At 35.9% G+C, this 24,388-nt stretch overlaps 1 protein-coding gene across 1 annotated transcript in view; it reads right to left on the reverse strand.

The window, feature by feature from the left end:
- Window positions 1-18,485, reverse strand: part of LOC136029901 (E3 ubiquitin-protein transferase MAEA-like) — a 58,379-nt gene extending 39,894 nt beyond the window's left edge. Inside the window, exons 1-3 of the mRNA XM_065708398.1 lie at window positions 18,315-18,485; window positions 5,765-5,959; window positions 2,836-3,025 (exon numbers count right to left, since the gene is read on the reverse strand). Coding sequence (XP_065564470.1) covers window positions 2,836-3,025; window positions 5,765-5,959; window positions 18,315-18,353 — 424 coding nt within the window. The 5' untranslated portion in view covers window positions 18,354-18,485. The remainder of the gene's footprint in view (window positions 1-2,835; window positions 3,026-5,764; window positions 5,960-18,314) is intronic.
- Between the last annotated feature and the right edge of the window lie 5,903 nt (window positions 18,486-24,388).

The raw sequence follows: 24,388 nt of genomic DNA on the forward strand, positions 1-24,388 counted from the left end.
TAATTGTACCTAACAAATTAGGCATGCAGACCCGCTATACTTTACCCTCCCCTTCCTCTAATGTGCATATGTATAGCCCAAATTTGTTTCTGGAACATTATATTTTTACTTTAATTTGGTATATTTTATTAAAATTGAGCGTCAGACAAACACATTAGAGAGAATTAGGTAGAGCGTAAATCATACAAGGAACGAATTCTGATTGCTTTAATTGATTAAATTGAAACTTATAAAATCTTAAAATTTTTTTTTTTTTTAATACAAAATACCTCTTTACTTGAAATTGAAATGATTCATAAGCAAAATAGACAATGCGTACACACATTCCCGTACTGCCAAACTGAAAGAGGCTATAAACAGCCATTACGGAAATGTGAGAAATAAATCACTTAGCTAAATTCGAACATCGAACAGGCCACATACCTTATTTACAGAACATTAAGCAAAACTACTAGAAAACAACAATAAATAATATTCAGTTAATCACTCATAGTTAAGCAGTTTTTGTTAGTGGCGGGCATAAAAAAAAACAGAAAATGTTGGGGAAAATCAGCAAAAAATAAGCTAAAAAGATATGGCACCAAATCGCTTAAGAGGGTATGGCTTTCCTTTGAAGGTATATCGCCAGATTGTTAACGTTTGAGCTAATGTTAATGTTTTTTGCTAATAATTAACAATTAAACTGTTAATAAATAATTAAATTCTTTAAATTATACTTAACTTATTAGTTTCACTTATTTATTTTCGCCGATCAGCGTTACAACACGTAAAAAAAAAATTGAATGAAGCCATTTTAATTTGAGAAGACTAAAACTATTTTTAGTTAAATTTTTGTTTATTTTCATTTGAAATTAATTTTTTTAATGTATTTACTAACTTATTTCATTTTTTTAATTTATTTATTTTATTAATCTATTAATTTTTTTATGCATTAATATTTTTATTTTAATTAATACTAATTTATGTTATTTAACATTAATTTAGCGTTAATTATTTTTATTTAATTTATTAATTTTAATTATTTAAAATTCTGATTTAACTAAGATAATTAAAATAATTTTTTTTAAACTGAAATTCTTTTCTGACAATTATTCAGAGAGAGTCATCGGCTGATGAAGTGTGTCTAGATAGATCATATCTCATACTGCCATACTATAGGATGAACAATTTCTAATAGAAATCCGAAGCACGGAAGATCCAAACCAACCCAAGATGAAAATTCCCCAAAGTACTTAAAGTACCAAGGACAGAGAAAAATTATTACATGAGAAAATATAAAATATAAAAGAGAAAAAAAGAAAAAAAAAGATGCGTGGGTCAAAAATCAACAATAAGCAGTTTAAAAATATGTGGCACCATACAGATTAAGAAGGTGCTTTGCTTTGAAGGTGTAGTTGCTTTTGGGAATCAATTAGTTGTAAATGGAGGGGAGTCGGGGAAGGGGGTTACGTGGGAGTATCTTTCCATGGGGTAAGAGAATTTCCCATGAAGGGGGCGACGGAATTCCCAGTATTATTTAAAAAGGTCGGGAATTAAATTTAAAAAAGACAAGTTTTTTTCAAATAAAAATAAGGAGCAACAGTAAAACTTAAAACGAAAAGGTATTATTACGTATATGAGGGGTTTCGACCCCTCTTTAATGCCTCCCTCTTTACGCTAAAGTTTTTTAGCACTTTCAAAAGAACTTTTTATTCTAATTAAACGGCTTTTTTGGTTTAGTGGTCATTCTTAAAGAATTGGAACAAAATTCAAACTTTAGCATAAAGAGCGAGGCATCAACAAGGGGATGAACCCCTCCTATACGTAATAATTTTTGTTCGGTAAGTTTTAATATTGGTCCTTATTTTCAGATGAGAAAACTTGTCTTTTATTTAATCTAGAGAAGAAGGAAGAAGGAGTGCAAATCACAAAACAGTACCAAATTTCCAACCATTACTAAAAAAAAATTTAATGCAACCAGCACCATCTTCATGAAAAGGAATTTCTACATCTTTTTAACGTGAAAACAAATTCGACATTTATGCTTGCATGTCACCTCTTCTTTAAATACATATGTATTTTTTAATTTGGATTTGTATTCACTTTAAAATAGCTAAAAAATTTCCATGTGACCGTGTTCTGTAAATATAAATCTAATCTCGTGTGTACATTAAAAAAATTAATACTTTTAAAGAGTGAAAATATTTAAATTTATATACTCAAGTAATGGGAACACTAGTATTTTTCAGGCCGTAATAAAGGGCTCAGGAAATCTTACCAAAGGAAAGGGTTTAAGAGAATCTAACCAGGTAATCAAGCTCAAATTTTACCAATTATTTTTCTGTAACAATGAAGGTTGATTGGATTTTTTTTACCATTCTGAAATAAGAATTTTCATCAGCAAAAACCTTCATATATGTAGTCACATCGTTAGGGCTGTGTTCCACAGAGAAGTGATTAAAAAAAAATATAACAGGGTTATCGATTCTTAGATATTACGTCATTATCGACGTAATATCTAAAATTAGTTATCCTTTTCCCAGACCACACTGCCTTTCTATGACAGAACAAATATCCCCATTTGACCGTTTGTTTGTTTCGTAACAAGGTTTAGGCATACCCCTCCCAGCACTAAGTACTTAATCTCCATACATTCAGTACAGTAATGTGCTAATAGAAGATGTTCAACCAAAAAGCGACCCAACCTAGTTCTCTCAATAGACGTGTTGCATTTAACACTTAACATAATACCCAACAGGAAGAAAATGTTCCACCAAAAAGCTCAAAAACCAAAATGTTCAACCTATCCTAGTTCTCTTCTATTGTGACAACTTATTCAGTGCGTGCAATACTTACCATAATGTCCAGTACGAAGAAGGTGTTCAACCAAAAAGCGATCTAACCTAGTTCTCTTCCATTGTGACAAGACTGGCTCGTTATTCGGGTCACTAGCATTTTCAAAAGCCGATGCTCCCATTCTCAAATGCTCAATCCGACGCTTACAAATTTGGGCTGCATCAAGCTCATCAGTAAAAGACTCTTCAATCTAAAAATATACTTTAAGTTATAATTTAATATACTCTTTATAAAAACAAAGAGATACACCTACTCTATGTTCCAAAATATGCTTTCTTGAGAAAAATCTACAAATCTCCATCCCCTGCTCTTACCTACTTACTTGCTGCGGGACCAGACGTGGACGCTTCACCCGGCATCTAGAAGACTCCGTATGCTCTGTATGGCTGACTCCCATTTATCGCAAATCTTATGCCAGTTTTTCTGCAAACCGGAGCCACCAGCTCTCCCACCTTCTGCCAAACTTCGGAAATTCGCCAATGGTATCAGGTTCGTTTCTGACATTTGCCAACGAATTCTTCAATTGACCGCCAGAATTTCTCCGCCAATCTGGCAATGGAGCAGCTAGAAACACTTGCTTTATGATGCGGTCATTAGGTTTTCTTAGGACATTGTCAAGCCAACGCAGTGACAATCATATCTGTGGGCTCAATGTTACAGCAGCAGTTACGCACATCAGCATTTGAGATTCCGTCGAAGTATCAAATCCTCAGGAATTTTTGTAAACAGCGGTGGTCGACGACTTCCACACCATGGAGATGAAATGCCTTCAGTAGCCATGTCTCAACTACATAGAAGAGAAAAGACCTAACAGCCGTCTTATAGACACAATATTTTTTTTTTCTTCATACTGATCTCCCGTCGGTTTCACAGATGGCGGTTGAGATTAGAGATGATGGCTTGGGCTTTGTTGATTCTGTCCTGTACGTCAAGGTTACAGGCTCCACGAGAGTCTATTAGCGAGTCAAGATAAGTAAAGCTATCGGCTTTTTCCAATTTCTGTCCATAAAGCATAAGCTGATAGTGCAACTATATATTTTGATCAATGATTTTAGTTTTGACTGTGTTGATCTTCATATCCAGTAGCTGAGAGAAATATGCTATTTTATTTAGCATTTCTTGGGCAGTTGCTGGATCAGCAGCAAGAGCAACAATGTCATCCGCGTAGTCCAGGTCAGACAGGTTAATGCCCAATCCCATAGTGACACCATCAAAACTCGAGAGTGTTCTTTCTAGAATCCATTCTATACAGAGTTAAACAAAACGAGGGACAATATGCACTCCTGTTTTGCGCCACTATCCACATTGAAGGGTCCAATTTCTTCACCTAGCAGTCGCCATAGAAAAAGCTGGGTAGCATTCTATTCTATTCTATAAAATCAAAAAAAAATCCTTACTGGTTTTATATATTTCAAACCTTAAAAAAATATTAAAATTAATCAAAATTTACTAAGAACTAAAAATAAAAACATTTTTTTTCTATTTTAAAAAAGCCCCATTGTACAAACAATTGCTGAAGTACACAAGTACTTCAACTTTATTTTTTACTTTTGGTGATTCGCCTTATTTATAGTAAGTGATTCAGTTTATTGAATCATGATTCAATTTATAATCTTTTTCCAAAATGAATTAAGGCCCTAGACGAATTTCCCAAAGTCATGACCTATCTAGATCGTTTTTTTTTTTGCGAAAAATTTTTGTAATTACAAACAATCTTATCGAAAAAACAATAATTGTAAATATGTATAATTGGTCCCTTAGAATACAAATTACTATTGTAATTTTTATGCCACAATGCGTTGCATTCATGTAAAGCAATTAAGAATCCAAAACTCAGTTCACAGCTATCAAACAGATTTTTTTTAAAGCTTGAAATCAGCTGATTTGTTAACAAACAAATTAAGTTTCAGAACTCCTCCTACTTATACTCAAGGCTTTCATACCTCGTCACTTGGACACATATTTTGAAAATACCTTTGATTACCTTTTCCATAGAAAAAAAAAAAAAGCCCACCCTGGACTTTCAAAAATATACTACTTTGTTTCTTGATAAGAGAAACCAAACTCCCCCACGCCCAATTTTCATGAACTGCCACCACTTTAGATCCACGGGTAAAATCTGATAACATGTTTGAAATCAGAAAAAATACAGTAAGGTTTCCACAGCGTCATGCTACTTTCCCATGTGCAAGAAAACAGGTTTTGTTGAACAATGTTATTTTCTTGAACAATGTTAAACAATTTGTTGAACAATGTCATTGCAGTGGTTCCTGAAAATCTAAATCTTATTTTATATAGTCCTTACATTAAGGACATTTCTCCTTAAATCTTTCTCCCTTCTCAAACGGTTCTCCATATCAATCCAGAACCTTAAAATAATATATTGTTCTTATATAAGACCATGTCTTGAATATGCTTTCCCTGTCTGGCACCCTGGGTTGACCAACGCCCAATGTTCTAAAATTGAAAGCATTCAAAAAAGAGCAAAAAATATTATACTGGGGACGTCCTATACTATGTACGATGAAGGTTTGGCTAGACTTGAACTTACTACATTGGAATCACGACGTCACATCCTTACCATGAACTTTGGGCGCAAGTGCGTTAGTTCTGACTATCATCGACGTCTTCTTCCCCTCTTCAAAGAAAATCGCCCAATCCTCCCTAATACAAGACTTAATGCTCGTAGAGCTCCAAATACCCAACTTGACTTGTGTCCCCAAATGTGGACCACGAGGTGCAAAAACTCTTTTATTCCCTATTTTATTTTGCACTTTAATAATTGATGTAACTTTGTAATTATGTTTATTCCTTAACATCTGTTTTATCATTGTAATTGGTCTGACGCGTTTATGCTAGCTTGTGTGCTAAATTTTAGCCAATAAACCATATTCTATTCTATAAGACAAAATGTGAATATAAAACTAACCTTTCTTTTATAATTTCCTAGTTTGACAACGGTATTATCTAAAAGATCACAGATTCCAGCAACATTGGGGGCCAAGTCCACATCCATAACGCTAGATTTGTCAATCTCCTGGCATGATGAAAAAACCGCTGCTGCTTCTCTGTCAAGGGTCTTCTGTGAACTTCGAAACTTCTTATTTAATATCTCATAAGGCACCTGAAAAAGAGCAGGCATATGTTATAGCCAAAGTATCTAATATGATGCTATTTTTAAATCACCCACTAAATTTTATGAAATCCATGCTCCTAACAACTCCCACCCAGCCCCCACCCCCTCTTAAATATACACACAAAATACTGGTTATACCAACGATTTTAATGTCCTTCCAGACCAGGGAGTTTTCTTGTCCTAATTCTGAAAAAAAATAAACAAATGTGACCTTTCCTACCCCCTCCTCCTCCCGACAACCATCAGGAGAAAAATTCAATTTTTTCAAATTATATCCGTCTTATTTCACAAATAAACCTTGAATTACTTTGAATGTTTTGGCAAACTGATATCTTGTACATATGGATAAAACACTTCGATAGTCATCATATTTTTTTACCCACCTTTAGCCTTTTCTGTACATACTTCAACACTACAAAAACAATAAATTGGGAGACAGCCCAAAAACAGTACAACTGAGTTATGCTGTTCAATAGCAATCTTAATAGTCAAATTTCAGAATACTAATGAGAAAACTGTTTAAGCTTTCACTGAGTTGCACTATTGCATAGTAGTGGCGTAATTTCATCAAAATCCAGGGGGGAGGGGTGACTTTTGAGCCAATTTTCCTAAATCAAGAGAAAATGACTAAGAAAACTGAAAAATAAACCATATGGTACCATAAAGGTAAAGATACATTAAAGAAAACTGACTCGTTTCTGCAGATGCTTGAATTATGCAGGCTCATCTTAGTTTTGACAGCATTTCTGAAGAAACTAAATTTCAGCTGGAGCAGGGGGGCAAACTGGGGTCTGGAGGGGGCTAGGTCTGGGAGGGGCAATTGCTCCCCTGCTCTATAGTAAATTATGCACCTGTTGCATAGCTCAGTTTTCAGGTGTTGTGTCTGGAGCCATCCTCTGTCTGCTAAAACTGAATATTCCATTGTGAATGGTCTGATTCAGTAACCTGATTTAAAGTACTAATGAGAGAACTTCCTAAGATTCTACTGAAATGTACTGGTGTATAGCATAAATTTCAGGTCTCTTGTTTAGAGCCATCCTATGTCTGCCAAAACCAAAGATTCTATTGTGAATAGTCTGATTTAATAGCCAGACTTAAAATACTAATGAGAGAACTTTCTAAGCTTCAACTGAATTTTACTGGTGTATAGAATAACTTTCAGGTCTCTTGCTTGGAATCATCCTCTGTCTGCCAAAACTGAAGATTCTATTGTGAATAGTCTGATTCAATAGCCAGATTTAAAATACTAATGAGAGAACTTTCTAAGCTTCAACTGAATTTTACTGGTGTATAGAATAACTTTCAGGTCTCTTGCTTGGAGCCATCCTCTGTCTGCCAAAACTGAAGATCCTATTGTGAATAGTCTGATTCAAAAGCCAGGTTTAAAATACTAATGAGAGAACTTTCTAAGCTTCAACTGAATTTTACTGGTGCTTAGCATAACTTTCAGGTCTCTTGTTTGGAATCATCCTCTGTCTGCCAAAACTGAAGATTCTATTGTGAATAGTCTGATTCAATAGCCAGACTTAAAATACTAATGAGAGAACTTTCTAAGCTTCAACTGAATTTTACTGGTGCTTAGCATAACTTTCAGGTCTCTTGTTTGGAATCATCCTCTGTCTGCCAAAACTGAAGATTCTATTGTGAATAGTCTGATTCAATAGCCAGATTTAAAATACTAATGAGAGAACTTTCTAAGCTTCAACTGAATTTTACTGGTGCTTAGCATAACTTTCAGGTCTCTTGTTTGGAATCATCCTCTGTCTGCCAAAACTGAAGATTCTATTGTGAATAGTCTGATTCAATAGCCAGATTTAAAATACTAATGAGAGAACTTTCTAAGCTTCAACTGAATTTTACAAGTGCATAGAATAACTTTCAGGTCTCTTGCTTGGAGCCATCCTCTGTCTGCCAAAACCAAAGATTCTATTGTGAATAGTCTGATTCAATAGCCAGATTTAAAATACTAATGAGAGAACTTTCTAAGCTTCAACTGAATTTTACTGGTGCTTAGCATAACTTTCAGGTCTCTTGCTTGGAGCCATCCTCTGTCTGCCAAAACTGAAGATTCTATTGTGAATAGTCTGATTCAATAGCCAGATTTAAAATACTAATGAGAGAACTTTTTAAGCTTCAACTGAATTTTACTGGTGCTTAGCATAACTTTCAGGTCTCTTGTTTGGAATCATCCTCTGTCTGCCAAAACTGAAGATTCTATTTTGAATAGTCTGATTCAATAGCCAGATTTAAAATACTAATGAGAGAACTTTCTAAGCTTCAACTGAATTTTACTGGTGTATAGAATAACTTTCAGGTCTCTTGCTTGGAGCCATCCTCTGTCTGCCAAAACTGAAGATTCTATTGTGAATAGTCTGATTCAATAGCCAGATTTAAAATACTAATGAGAGAACTTTCTAAGCTTCAACTGAATTTTACTGGTGCATAGAATAACTTTCAGGTCTCTTGCTTGGAGCCATCCTCTGTCTGCCAAAAGATTCTATTGTGAATAGTCTGATTCAATAGCCAGATTTAAAATACTAATGAGAGAACTTTCTAAGCTTCAACTGAATTTTACTGGTGTATAGAATAACTTTCAGGTCTCTTGCTCCTCTGTCTACCGAAACTGAAGATTCTATTGTGAATAGTCTGATTCAATAGCCAGATTTAAAATACTAATGAGAGAACTTTCTAAGCTTCAACTGAATTTTACTGGTGCTTAGCATAACTTTCAGGTCTCTTGTTTGGAATCATCCTCTGTCTACCAAAACTGAAGATTATATTGTGAATAGTATGATTCAATAGCCAGATTTAAAATACTAATGAGAGAACTTTCTAAGCTTCAACTGAATTTTACTGGTGCATAGAATAACATTCAGGTTTCTTGCTTGGAGCCATCCTCTGTCTGCCAAAAGATTCTATTGTGAATAGTCTGATTGAATAGCCAGATTTAAAATACTAATGAGAGAACTTTCTAAGCTTCAACTGAATTTTACTGGTGTATAGAATAACTTTCAGGTCTCTTGCTTGGAGCCATCCTCTGTCTACCAAAACTGAAGATTCTATTGTGAATAGTCTGATTCAATAGCCAGATTTAAAATACTAATGAGAGAACTTTCTAAGCTTCAACTGAATTTTACTGGTGCTTAGCATAACTTTCAGGTCTCTTGTTTGGAATCATCCTCTATCTGCCAAAACTGAAGATTCTATTTTGAATAGTCTGATTCAATAGCCAGATTTAAAATACTAATGAGAGAACTTTCTAAGCTTTAACTGAATTTTACTGGTGCTTAGCATAACTTTCAGGTCTCTTGTTTGGAATCATCCTCTGTCTACCAAAACTGAAGATTATATTGTGAATAGTCTGATTCAATAGCCAGATTTAAAATACTAATGAGAGAACTTTCTAAGCTTCAACTGAATTTTACTGGTGCTTAGCATAACTTTCAGGTCTCTTGTTTGGAATCATCCTCTATCTGCCAAAACTGAAGATTCTATTTTGAATAGTCTGATTCAATAGCCAGATTTAAAATACTAATGAGAGAACTTTCTAAGCTTTAACTGAATTTTACTGGTGCTTAGCATAACTTTCAGGTCTCTTGTTTGGAATCATCCTCTGTCTACCAAAACTGAAGATTATATTGTGAATAGTCTGATTCAATAGCCAGATTTAAAATACTAATGAGAGAACTTTCTAAGCTTCAACTGAATTTTACTGGTGCATAGAATAACATTCAGGTCTCTTGCTTGGAGCCATCCTCTGTCTGCCAAAAGATTCTATTGTGAATAGTCTGATTGAATAGCCAGATTTAAAATACTAATGAGAGAACTTTCTAAGCTTCAACTGAATTTTACTGGTGTATAGAATAACTTTCAGGTCTCTTGCTTGGAGCCATCCTCTGTCTACCAAAACTGAAGATTCTATTGTGAATAGTCTGATTCAATAGCCAGATTTAAAATACTAATGAGAGAACTTTCTAAGCTTCAACTGAATTTTACTGGTGCTTAGCATAACTTTCAGGTCTCTTGTTTGGAATCATCCTCTGTCTGCCAAAACTGAAGATTCTATTGTGAATAGTCTGATTCAATAGCCAGATTTAAAATACTAATGAGAGAACTTTCTAAGCTTCAACTGAATTTTACTGGTGTATAGAATAACTTTCAGGTCTCTTGCTTGGAGCCATCCTCTGTCTGCCAAAACTGAAGATTCTATTGTGAATAGTCTGATTCAATAGCCAGATTTAAAATACTAATGAGAGAACTTTCTAAGCTTCAACTGAATTTTACTGGTGTATAGAATAACTTTCAGGTCTCTTGCTTGGAGCCATCCTCTGTCTACCAAAACTGAAGATTCTATTGTGAATAGTCTGATTCAATAGCCAGATTTAAAATACTAATGAGAGAACTTTCTAAGCTTCAACTGAATTTTACTGGTGCTTAGCATAACTTTCAGGTCTCTTGTTTGGAATCATCCTCTGTCTGCCAAAACTGAAGATTCTATTGTGAATAGTCAGATCAAAAGTATTGATTTAATACTCAGATAAAAAACAAACATTGAACATTGTTATTACAGGAGTTTTGTTCAAACATACAAAGTGACGAGTAAATTTAGTGTGTTAATATTAAAACTTTTAGAATGAAATTATTTACATGGAACGAAATATGTTTATTCACTAGTATAGCTTTAAGTAACCATCAATATTGAAAGAAAAAACAATCAAATAATACAAGCCCCTACAAAACAGCAACATCAAAAATCTAAAGCAGCAACTATTGCCTCATGGTCAGCAAATGAGGTGATTTACAACCCATGAAAAAGAGAAATGCAAATACTTCAGCCAAAAACGTTATCTAAAAAATCCTTCACTTTATAAATAAAATGGGAAATCGCACGATCCGTGGAATGCCCTTTCCGAAATCCATATTGGCTAGATGGTATTATTTCATTTTCTTCCACAAATTTAAAAATTTTATCAACCATTATTTTTTCAAAATCTTCAAAATAACTGGTAGAATTGAAAAAGGGGGGTAATTATTTATTTCTTCCTTATTTCTATACTTATATAAAGGTATAATACGGGTTATCTTTAAACATTTTGGAAAAATACCTTTTGGAAAAAAACAAATTGATTAAAAAAAATTGATAAAAAATTAATTGATTAAAAAATATGAGATATCACCAGCAAAAATTTTTCAGAACTTGTTTCGGCATGTGATTGAATCCAGGAGCCTCTGATGGTCTAAAAGAATTCATGATTTCCTTCAAATCATTTGCAGAAATTGGTTCAAAAACAAAAATACTACCATCATTATCAAAATTTGAGAAGCGGAGTTTTTGATAAGTGGATACTTCAGCCAAGACCACTACTCAGCCTTCTTTAGTACAAAAAGAAAAACCCACAAACCTCAGAAACAAAATTAAAGTCAGGGAGTGGATTTAACTTCTAGCGAAAGGATATGACATCAGACTATTGTTACATCACTAAAGCTCTTGACAGAGAATGACATTGTGCCTTACTAAATAAGCTTTACGTGTATGGTGTCTGGAGACTTTAGTTAAAATTGATCAAGAGCTTTCTTTCTGATCAATCACTGTGGGTTGTTCTTTACGTATTCACTTCCCTTGAATATTCAATAAAGGCAGGCGTACCACAGGATAGTATTTTGGGACCTACATTTTTCATTATCTACATAAAACGCACGATATGTGAGACGGATAAGTCGTGGTTAGATACTAATATAAAAAAAATGATCAAAGAACGATGTAAACTCCATGCTGCAGGAGACATACTGAATGCAAACAAAATAAGAAACAAAGTCGTCTCAGCCCTCCGAGCTTCCAGAAAAAGATATGTACGGGAAAAAATAGCACCACTCCTCAAGTCAGATTCTCATAAGTGGCATGACGCAGTAAAGCGGCTTAGTGGGAAAAAGAAAGGAAACGAAATACGAATCAATAACCCAGACGGTAGTCTGATAAAAGCCTCGGAAGTCAACGAATTCTTTACTCAGATTTGCACTACCCACCCAACCGTAAGTGATGAACAAATGTGTGACATCATTAACAGCAATAGTTCTGATGAAATCGTACTCACCTTTCTTAGCCAAGCCTATTGCATTTCTCAGAACAATCATTTCCGAAGATGTGGCAAGCTGCATATGTCCGTGTTATACCGAAAGTCAAGACACCCGAGTCCTGTGACCAACTGAGACCAATATCGATAACTCCTAACTTAGCAAAAGTAGCTGAGGGTTTTATCTACCATTCTTTGTTAGAACAAATTGCTCCTGCGATCGATCCGTACCAATATGGTTGCATACGAGGCAGTAGCACTTCAATATATCTAGTGCGAATGCATCACTTAATCGTCCAGTGGTTGGACACTTCTAATAGTACTGTCGACTTATTTCTGGCGGACTACCGAAAAGCATTCGACCTTATCAAACACAAGACTGCATTAACTAATCTGAAAGAAATGGGAGCTAAAACACAAATACTACTATTAGTAAGAGAATTTTTACAAGGGAGACGGCAATCAGTTTACCCTTTGTTTGCAGAAGATACCTGCTCTGAGTGGTCAGAATTAACCTGTGGATGCCCCCAAGGAACGAAATTAGCTGTTCTTTTATTTCTTTCCGTTATCAACCCTATCCTTGCAGAATCTGAAGAGCGTTTCAAGTTTGTTGATGACTTATCTGCACTTCTCAAATATATAGTCGAAAATGCAGTGACAAAGCAGCAGTCTGACCCGACTTTCTTCACAGACTTCATCAACCAGTGTAAGTCGGATAGTCTACAAGTGAATGAACAGAAATCAAAAGTTTTACGATTTAATCCACTCACGCGAGATATCACTATCCCAGATTCTCTGTTTCCAATTGTTTCCTCTGCAACAATCCTAGGCGTAACATTTACAAGTGACTGCTCGTTTAAGCTGCATGTAGACAATATTGTGCACAAGGGTAACTATTCAATCCAGAGTTTAACAAGTATGCAGAGGTTAGGCTTCTCTGATCGTCAGCTCCTGCTGGCGTATACAACCTACACCAGGCCTTTCCTCTAGTATTGCTGTCCTGTTTGGGGTCCCCAAACTCAGAACATAGCTTACATGGCAGATGAACTAGAACATGTCCAAAAACGCGCTACTAGAATAATACTTAGACCCAGTTTCAGCAGCTATGAAAGTGCCCTTGAGCTCTTCAATTTGCCAACCTTGTTCAACCAAAGACATGAGCTAATAATGAAATTTGGGAAATCACTATTAACAAATGAGAAGCACCAATCCATACTTCCACCATCCGCATCAATCAGCAGACATACTAGGCATTGCAACAAACTAGAACCAGTCAAGTGCCGTACAAACAGATTCGCAAACTCCTTTGTACCATATTTCGTAAGAGCATTTAACATGTGTTAATTGTAAAAGTAGCATAATCTAGCGTTCATTTTTGAGTGCTATGATAGCTATTTAAATAAACGGATACGAATATAAATTACAAGGGACACAATCTTGCAAGCCCACTACGTCACTTTGTCAACAATACCATGACATACTTGGCCATCCCAAAACATGAGGATCCAATTTAAACCTCCCTGCCTCTGCTGACGGATGTCTTAGAAACTAAAAAGTGGTCTGATGCATGGATGGACAATTTCAATGCATTGAAAACAAAGGAGCTGCTGACCTCCTGATCAAGAATGCCAAACACACACCCCAACTCCTTCTTCACAAATGAAGCTATAAAACGAGTCAATGAGCTTCTTCTCCTCAGAATCAACTTATCTACAGATCTCTCTAGGAACCCCACCTAAAGTTGGTGAGACACCCTATATACAAGAAAGCTGTAAATTACATGTCACTGCAGACCTTGCATCAGACCCATTGCTGAGTATGGATGCCTTCTGCATGCTGGTGTTCCAAAAGTGTTATGGCCATCACTTCAGAAGATCCAGAACAGGGCTAATAGACAGTTTCAGTCATTCCCCATGACTCTTCATTCTGTTGGTGAAAGGTTTGATGTGGTGTCAATAGCTGTTTTCAACAAGTACATAACTTCACCACCATTTCTAGAACTTTCTCATATTATGCCCCCCATTGTCCAACCAACAAGACAGACATGAAGGCAAACAGCTTGGTCCATTAATCTTAAGGTTGACATGCTGAGAACAGAGTACATGAAGAAGAGATTTATTTGATGCTGCACTTCAATTTGAAACAATCTTCCTGATTTTATGACTGCATGTCTTAAAATTCAAAAACAAACTTATGTTTGCCTTAGTTTGTTTCTTTAGACATTAGGCCTTGGCAAGGCAGTTTCCAAGATTTAAGCCAGATTATAAGCCTTTATTCAAAAATGTTCAAAATGTTAAAAATAAGCTAAGTACAGAGAGGAAGTATTAAGTTGAAAACACCTACACAGAACCTTGAGTAAGCTGCAGATCTATTTTCTAAAAGTTGATTAACATAGCCCCAAAATTTCCAAGGCCATGTAAATCCAGAGGCAAGGATGAATAATGGGGATGAACTCAGTACTTGAAAATACCTCAGGTGGACCCAGGGGGCTGGGGGACCCCTACCCTCAGCCCAATGATTTTTTCTGGCATCCTCATTCCTTGTTTTTTTTTTACTTTTTTCTAAACAAATTTATCAATTTTGTCAATTGCTGGCACCTTTATCACATTCCCCCCACCAAGATTTTTCTTATAGACATGCTTGTCACACCCCCCATCCAAAAAAAAATTTGCTCAGATCTGCTGCTGTGCATATCTGTTGCTAAAATCTAAAAATTATTCACCTTAAATCTATTCTTGAAATCATAAGATCTGCTCCTAGGAGGGGACAACCCCCAATCAATGTTTTTCACCAGTCAGCAAAAAAAAGTTGGTGAAAAAGTGGTGCAAAGCACAGCTATTTGACTGGGTATTTTTTATTTTTTTATTAAATAAATGTGCTGATGGAAAAAAAAGACGCAAAATCAATGGAAGAAAAATTGGTCCCAGTAAGTAAAAAAAGGTAACTTTAACAGTAATATCACACAAATAAGTTGGTAAAAATGACCAGCTAGTTGGTAGACTCCCCCTCCAAAAAAAAACAATTTGGCTAGTGATGTCTTGGCTTTGGGCTACAGCTAAAATCAGCTGTACAGCCATATTTTACACAAACAGGATTGCATTTTGGATTAATAAGGTAAATGATTTATTTGGTATAAATGAGTCCTACCAATATTCAAACTGACTGTTAAATTGATTTTCATTACTGCAAAATAAAGCAAAGGTTTGATTTAAAGTGTTGATGGTAAAATTGTGTCACTTTGGAGAATCTTATAAATTATAATGGTGAGGGTTTGGTAACTTACTACTCTTTTTTATGACTTGCTTGCCTGAGTTTGTTTGAACCTTATGGAAAACAATAGCTTACCAAAAATGTGGTAGATTACCCTAAGGAAATATACCAGCTGTCAGTGGACAAAAATGCTGTTTTGACCTTCAATAAAAACAGGTTGACTTACAAGCAATCTGCCCCCCCCTCAATTGATGCCAGTGCCTGAGGGAGACAAAAAATATTTTTTTGTATTTCTATGACTATCAAAGGACTTTCATTTTGAAAAATATTTGGCAGAGGACAACAGTTCACAAAGTATTAAATACTTTGGCCTTGGAGTATGTTTTGTATGTTTTGGAGTATGTTTGGACAATGTTTGAGAAATGTCCACTGTTGTTAGAAAGTGTGTTTTTGTTATATTATGCAAATGATAAACATAATTATCTATACACCTAGAGAAATCAGAACCTGTCCACTTTCTGAAGGCAAGCATTTGGGGTTGCAAACATACAAATGAAGTTTCTAGTCCCACCTGATTTTATACTCCCACTTGTAATGCTAATCTTTCTCAGAACTGGCTCCTTCATAAGATTTTGCCCAAATGATAGAATAAGTTACATACTTTTAGTATAAATGAAGGAGTTTAGTAGGAATCATTTACTAATCTTTGTTGATGGTCAAAAATACAAGATTGGATTACTTTGGGCTTATTTTGGAATTCATTTACTGATGAAAGGGTAACAGCCCCTACCACCAATCAATTCAAATCCAGAGCTGGTCATGACTGGCAGATTAAACCATGAAAGACAATATGGGATGCAGCCAATTTGAGTTATTACCATTGCTGGCCAGTGTCATCACAGTTGCTGGACAATGTGATTTAAGATAGTTTTCCCTTTCTCAACATAGCTGTCTGGGAAGAACCTAATGACAAATATAGAAAAATTAATTAATATAATTAATTAAGTATAATTAATCTTTTAATTGTAAATTATTATTTATAATTAAAAGTAATTTAATGTCCTATTGACAATAATGCAGCTAATTTCAGGGTGGTAGAAGAGTTGTTATTCAAAAAATAATTGACAATAAGTCTGGGAATTGTAGAGGCATCTTAGTGCTAAGCATTGTGATAACAGAGTATAATAAATCTATCAAAAGCCATGTTAGACGAATCAGCAGCCGAAATGGGTTTTGGTAACATTTCCAAACCCATTTTGGCCAAAATGGGTTTGAAACTGTGGTGACTGTTCTAGTCAGTGAAGTTTATGCTGACGTGATTATATTATAGCTCAAGCTGAATTCTAATGTAGCTGAAATATTCAAATAGTTTTCTTCTATAATTTACTTCCTTTAAAATTTTTATTGGTTGCCAACAGTTGTTGGCAACCAATGTTCCCTGCAATAACGATGTCAGTTTAGTGGATGGCTACTCCAAAAGGGAAACATGATCATAAAAAGAAAGTATTACCATTCGATGTCTTATCAGAAGGCATATCAGATAGAAGGTAAAGGAAATTTTGACGTTCACTGTGAATAATTTTTATCCTTACAAAACGCGTGAATTAATATGGTCCGAAATGGTCTTCTTTTCTAAATTTTCTTTTTACATTGTTTTCCAAGTTTTTTCAAAACTTGGATTTTTTTTTTGCAAATTAAATCTTTACTAAAAAGACAGCAAAAAATGCAGAAAGAAATATCTCAAGCTCTACATTTTATTATGCCCAAATTTTCCTTTATCTGACAATATGGGATGCAGCCAATTTGAGTTATTACCATTGCTGGCCAGAGTCATCACAGTTGCTGGACAATGTGATTTAAGATAGTTTTCCCTTTCTCAACATAGCTGTCTGGGAAAAACCTAATGATAAAAATAGTATAATGTCTGACCAAATTAATAGCATGAATGAATGGTCTGGGTCTTGATTAAATTATTAAGGCTCCACCTCTACTGTAAATACTTTAAAGAGTATTATTTCTCTGGGTTCAAAATATTGTCTTGGACTCCTGGCATCCAAATCAAGCACAATAATGATTTCTACTATAAATTCCATAATTAAATAAATGAGTTTCCATAGAATTCAAATATATTTCCAAAATATTTCTAGCCAGTCAGGTATCTTTGGCAGTCATTAGTAAAATTACAGAAGATGATTAGCTTAAATTACACTTGCAAGTGATACAATGATTGTACAATTTCAAGTATAACCATATAAGTGGGGGTGTATCACCAGAGAGACATTACACATGGGCAAAATAAAGCTAATTCCCCTCTACAGGGCAGTGACCTTTTATGACCTTTGAAAATCTTTATGGAACAAAAGTGAAACCTTCCAAAACAGATCTTCTGCTTAAATGAAGCACAACAAAAAATGTTTTCATCATCACAGCTTAGCTCAATCATAATTTAAGAGGTTTCAAAGATTTGCAAATATATTTTCTAAATCTAGATAAAACCACTGGATAATGGTTTAAAATTCTGGTAAAATTCTAGCTGATTGACTTTTGGCTATCTTGGAAAGGGGTTAGGAAAATGAAACTTTCAGGGATGGGTGAAAAAGGCTAAAGTATTTCCCAGGAAAGTATTTTGAAGTACCTACCTCTACTCCCTCTAAAGGGCCCTGACCTTTGATGACCTTTAAAAATTGTGTGTAATTGTTTTCAAATAACAAGGATTGCATTTTCAGAACTATATGCTAAATCCAGAGAAAAGAAACTGATAACTGAAAATTGAGGTAAAATGTTGTTTTTTCAAAATTTCAATAGGTATAAACCTGTCAAGTAAGTGAATTTCTAAGACTTAGGAAATCAGATGAGGGTTAACATGGATTTAACCCATTTTTGCCCCTTCTGAAAGTTTCAATCACCTAACTTAACTACTGTCCAAGGTAGCAAGAAGCCAATAAACTGGAACTTTACTTGATTTATAAATCATTTGAACCAAGCAGTTGGGCCAATTTAGGCCTCGATTAACAGCCATAAGAGATCTTTTATTTACTAGGTCTAGCCTACTTCCCAATTACCTTTAATGTTGGATGCTCCAGAGACTGAATTTCTGACATTCTTGAGCCTAGTATGTTGTTGACAGTAGTTTAAACGGATTTTCTTTTGCACGCGTCACTTTGATCTTACTGTTGCTTTAAACTTGTCAAACTCCCAAAATTTTACCATGAATACCATGTTCTATCTAGATAAAAAAGTTATTACAAATTTAGTTATAGATGACACTGTAAGCTTAATGACTTGCTCATCCTTTTTGGACCTTTGGGGCCACTCCTCCTGCTAGCTCTATCTGGTACGGTACATAAAAACTGGGCTGTCTTGACGTTGCTGAAGTTGAAGTTCTCCATCCATTGTCTTGATTGTCTGCTTCGTCAACGAAGGCTATAAATACATCCTTCAAGGGTGATTTCCAGGAGGCAGCTCTGCTCCAGTTGCTTGACGTGGCAGAACCAGCGCAGTTGCTCTTTCTTGATTTTGCTGAAAATTTTTGGACTGGAGCCTTTGGCGTGCTTCTACGGTCAATGTTTGTCATTTGTGATACGGTCAGTGCATTTGATTATAGCAACGTGACGGAGACATCTCATCTCGAAAGCTAGAAGTTTTCTTTCGTCTTCGTTTTTCAGTGTCCTTGTTTTAAATCCATACATGACGGTTGAAATCGCTTGGCTATTGAAAAGGATTATTTTGAGTTTGATGGATAGATGGTTGCTTTCCCATAGGTTGGCTAGTCTTCGGAAGACAGAGCTAACAAGTGCAAGTCGATGTTTCACTTCAGAGCTATGGAAATTATCCAAGAAGAGCAAGATACCAAGATGCATGAAGTGGCCAGTCGTTTCAGCCTGTCTCCCACTTATCATGATAATGGGCGGGCAGTTTAGTTCATTTCTTGCAGTTATCATGACTTTGGTCTTTCTGACGTTTATCTCCGTCCCAAACGTCTTTGTGGCATAGCAGTGTTTATCAGCTCGTGTCTGCAGTTTTTGTGAAGAGTTGGCTAGCTCATAAATAGCATCAGCATAGGCACGATTATCTATCAATAGCCCTTCTAATGCTGCGCCATATTCCCACTGCATCATTGACACGACGGCATTTTGGACGACGTTGAAGAAGTGAGGTGATAAGATGAAGCCCTGAACTACTCCTCACGAAGTTGTAAACTCATCTGACAACCCATCAGCGGTTAATAATTGGCCTCGAAATTAGTCTTACAGACTCTGAATTATCTGAGGTATTTTGTAAGGGATCCCACAGTGAAGGAGGATGTGCCAGAGTCCTTCGCGACATATCAGGTCAAATACTAGACGAAAATCAACAAATAGTTGGTAGATTTCTCGGCTGAACTTGTTTGAAAAATTCTGGACCTTTTCTGTTATGTCTCTACCCCTATTTAAAATATACCTCTTAGTCGTATACTCATCGCTAGAACCCAGAAAAGAGGCTTTTTTATGTTGCAAATTTTATGCTATTTGGCTAGAGTTATGATTGTGACAGTTCACTCCCCATTCCCTGATAGTCCCATATATAGCCGTAGGCTTTATACAAAACTAACATAAAACAAGAGCTAAGAGCTCATATGGCACTTGTGACGAGGCGAGAAGAGCTAAGAGCCAAGAGATCATATGGTATGAGCTCTAACAAAATTCTATGAATCAATAGATTGATTTAAAAAGGAAAATAAGAATCTTAATTCCGGTCAGGATTTAAAATAAGAGCTCTGAGTCACGATGTCCTTCTAAATATCAAAATTCATTAAGATCCGATCACCCACTCGTAAGTTATAATTACCTAATTTTTTCTAGTTTTTCCTCTCCCTTCAGCCCCCCAGATGGTCGAATCTGGGAAAACGACTTTATCAAGTCAAATTGTGCAGCTCCCTGACACGCCTATCAATTTTCATCGTCCTAGCACGTCCAGAAGTACCAAACTCACCAAATCACTAGACCCCTCCCCCCAACTCCCCCAAAGAGAGACATAAATTCTCTCTAAAAATCAAATTTCATTAAGATCCGATCATCCATTCGTAAGATAAAAATACCCCAATTTTCACATTTTCCAAGAATTCCGGTTTCCCCCCTCCAACTCCCCCCGACGTCACAGGATCTGGTCGGAGTTTAAAATAAGAATTTAAAGCACAAGATCCTTCTAAATATCAAATTTCATTAAGACCTGGTCACCCTTTCGTAAGTTACAAATACCTAAATTTTCAAAATTACTCCCCTCTCAAATTCCACCAAAGAGAGCAGATCCGGTCCGGTTATGTCAGTCACGTATCTTAGACAGGTTTTTATTCTTCCCATCCAGTTTCATCCTGATCTCACCGCTTTAAGTATTTTCTAAGATTTCCGCCTCCCCCCCAGCTGCCTCCCTCCAATTACGCTGGACCCGGTTGAGATTTAAAATAAGAGATCTGAGTTACGAGGTCCTTCTAAATATGAAGTTTCATGAAGATCCGATCACTCCTTCGTAAGTTAAAAATACGTCATTTTTTCTTATTTTTCATAATTAACCCCCCCCCCTCCAATAGATCGGATCTGTTCCAATTATGTAAATCACGTATCTAAGGCTTCTGCTTATTTTCCACCAAGTTTCATCCCGATCCCTCCAATCTAAGCGTTTTCTATGATTTTAGGTTCCCCCACCCCAAACTTCCCCCAACGTCACCAGATCCAGTCAGGATTTAAAATAAGAGCTTTGAGACACAATATCCTTCTAAATATCAAATTTCATTGAGATCCCATAACCCATTCGTAAGTTAAAAATACCTAATTTTTTCTAATTTTTCAGAATTAAACCCTCCCCCAACTACCCCAAAGAGAGCGGATCCGTTCCGGTTATGTCAATCATGTATCTAGGACTCGTGATTATTTTTTCCACCAAGTTTCATCCCGATCCCTCCACTCTAAGAGTTTTTCAAGTTTTAGGTTTCCCCCTCCCAGCTCCCCCCCCCCAATGTCACCAGGTCTGGTCGGGTTTAAAATAAGAGCTCTGGGCTACGATATCCTTCTAAATATCAAATTTCATTGAGATCCGATCACCTGTTTCTAAGTTAAAAATACCTCATTTTTTCTAATTTTTCAGAAATAACCCCCCCCCCCCCAACTATCCCAAAGAGAGCAGATCCGTTCCGTTTATGACAATCATGTATCTAACACTTGTGTTAGTTTTCCCACCAAGTTTCATCCCGATCCCTCCACTCTAAGTATTTTCCAAGTTTTAGGTTTCCCCCTCCCAACTCCCCCCCCCCCCCCAATGTCACCAGGTCCGGTCGGTATTTAAAATAAGAGCTCTAAGACACGATATCCTTCTAAATATCAAATTTCATTGAGATCCGATCACCCGTTCGTAAGTTAAAAATACCTCATTTTTTTCTTATTTTTCAGAATTACCCCCCCCCCCCCCCCCCCAACTACCCCAAAGAGAGCGGATCCGTTCCAATTGTGTCAATCATGTGTCTGGGACTTGTGCTTATTTTTCCCATCAAGTTTCATCCCGATCCCTCCACTCTAAATGTTTTCCAAGATTTTAGGTTTCCCCCCTCCAACTCCCCCCAATGTCATCAGATCCGGTCGGGATTTAAAATAAGAGCTCTGAGACACAATATCATTCCAAACGTCATATTTCATTAAGATCCCATCACCCATTCATAAGTCAAAAACACTTCATTTTTTCTATTTTTTCCGAATTAACCGGCCCCCCACTCCCCTCCAGATGGTCAAATTGGGAAAAAGACTATTTCTAATTTAAGCTGGTCCCATCCCTGATACACCTGCCAAATTTCATCGTCCTAGCTTACCTGAAAGTGCCTAAAGTAGCAAAACCGGGACCGACCGACAGACAGACAGACCGACAGAATTGGCGATTGCTATATGTCACTTGGTTAATACCAAGTGCCATAAAAATGCTATCGTTAGGTTCCTTATGTTTTGCTCCTTTTCAGCATAAGAGTCATCACCCTCACATTGCATACCCCTCTTCCCACCTTTATAAACCCATATACAGCCCTGATAATATATTTATTTGTTGTCCTTTCTATTGTTTGGTCCGTTGTAAAACTGGCTACGCTGTGTAGCCTCCAGATCTATTTTAAATAGTGGTACAAGTATAACAGAAAATCCAAAATTCTTCAACAATGTTTTCGGTTGGTTTTTGTGGTTCTATGGTCTTAAAGATTTTTTTTTTTTTGCAATAGATCCATTTGGTGTTCATAGGCGCTCAATAGAGCTCAATGATTTCACTTATTCAAGAAATTATTGTAATTTATTGCAATAAGCTGTATTCAATGTACTCATTCTTATTTTTCTGTTTTTTTCTTATATTTTTATATGTATTTTTTCTATATTTGTATATTTTTTATATTTGTAGAGGGCAGCTGAGGAGGTAAACGTTGGAATTCTGCTTTTGCACAGAAAATTGTCACATCCATGAGAAAATAGTTCAAAGTACGGTAAGTTCCTAAACCTAGTTTCTTGAGTCAGGATCTTCGAAGTTGCGGTTGTCATTTTAGTATTTAAAAAAAGGAGTATATTTGGTAAATGTTTGCTATCGTTCCAAGTGCTCTAAAGTACGTATTACTGCACATAGCAAGATTTGATTGATGATCGCATATTGATTCTTTGTCATTATTAGAGAAGTGCATCCATTTCTGGTTGACCCTCCTCCTCCATGGGGTAAACTAAAAATGCAAAAAGTGGGCTTGCTTACACGTAACATTACCTATAGAACGTAGTGTCTTAGTCCATGAGCCCTACGGACAGCTGGGCCAGGTCTGTATTCTATACTTCGATATGTATTTTACAATACGCACTTTAGGCACTTGGAACGAAAGTAAACATTTACCGTATATTTTTAAATATGCTAAACAATGGAGACCGATTCCGTTGATTTTTGAATTAAAATCAAGTTGTCATTAAGCCAAAGCTAATTGGAGAAAAAGCCAAGGCAGATAGTCTGAGTGAGAGGCAAATCTAGCATGAGCCTTTTTCAGAATTTTGATAAAAATAATATCGTTTCGCTTGTGCATATATATCCTATCATCCATCCATTCTAGGGCAGAACTATGTTAGTCATGGAATAAGGGTGATTTAAATAGTAAATTTCTATGGGCCATTTGAAGGCAATTAGATACCCCAAATAAAATATTTTGGAAGATTTATGACTGATCACGTCGACAGGACTTTGAAGGAGGTATTTAAGAGGGGGATAAATTTTAGTATTACTTTAGTCAGGAAATGTTATTGAAACAAGCTATTTAATACCACGCTTTTTAGAGAAGTGCTTTGCTGCCCGTCTTCATGCATATTTAGAGCGTAGTAATGTGTTAAATCCCACCCAATCCAGATTTTGGCATGGTTACACAACAGAACAAGCGATTGCCTATCTAAGCAGCATAGTCAATCAAGCACTGGATAAAGGTTACAGGGCTTAAGGAATATTTTTAGATATAATTAAAGCTTTCGACACAGTAGATCATGATCTCCTACTTCGAAACTGTGAGTTTTGTGGCATAAGAGGTCTTGGGCTTAATTTTCTAAGTGCATTCTTAGCAGGGTGGCTGCAGTATGTTCAAATTGACTCAAAGCATTCATCAAGCTTTCCTATTACATATGGTGTTCCACAGGGCTCTGTTCTTAGACCACTGTTATTCTCAATCTTTGTAAATGACCTAAGTCAAACCATGTCCAATATCAAAAACAATTTCATTGAATTATTGCTTTCCTATTACATATGGTGTTCCACAGGGCTCTGTTCTTAGACCACTGTTATTCTCAATTTTTGTAAATGACCTAAGTCAAACCATGTCTAATATCAAAAACAATTTCATTGAATTATTGCTTTCCTATTACATATGGTATTCCACAGGGCTCTGTTCTTAGACCACTGTTATTCTTAATTTTTGTAGGTATTACACTTTATGAAACTTTGTCGTTTGGGAAACATGTTGGGAACATGTCACCGATTTTATCACGGAACATCAGAACCCTTAGAAAACTCGCATACTTTGTCCCACATCGCATTTTAAGTTCGTTGTGTTTCTCTATAGTACATCCGTCTATTTTATATTGTTCTTCGGTATGGCTAGGGACATTTCGGTCGC

The sequence above is a fragment of the Artemia franciscana genome, chromosome 8 (assembly GCF_032884065.1).
Source record: "Artemia franciscana chromosome 8, ASM3288406v1, whole genome shotgun sequence".
Classification (NCBI taxonomy): Eukaryota; Metazoa; Arthropoda; class Branchiopoda; order Anostraca; family Artemiidae; genus Artemia; species Artemia franciscana.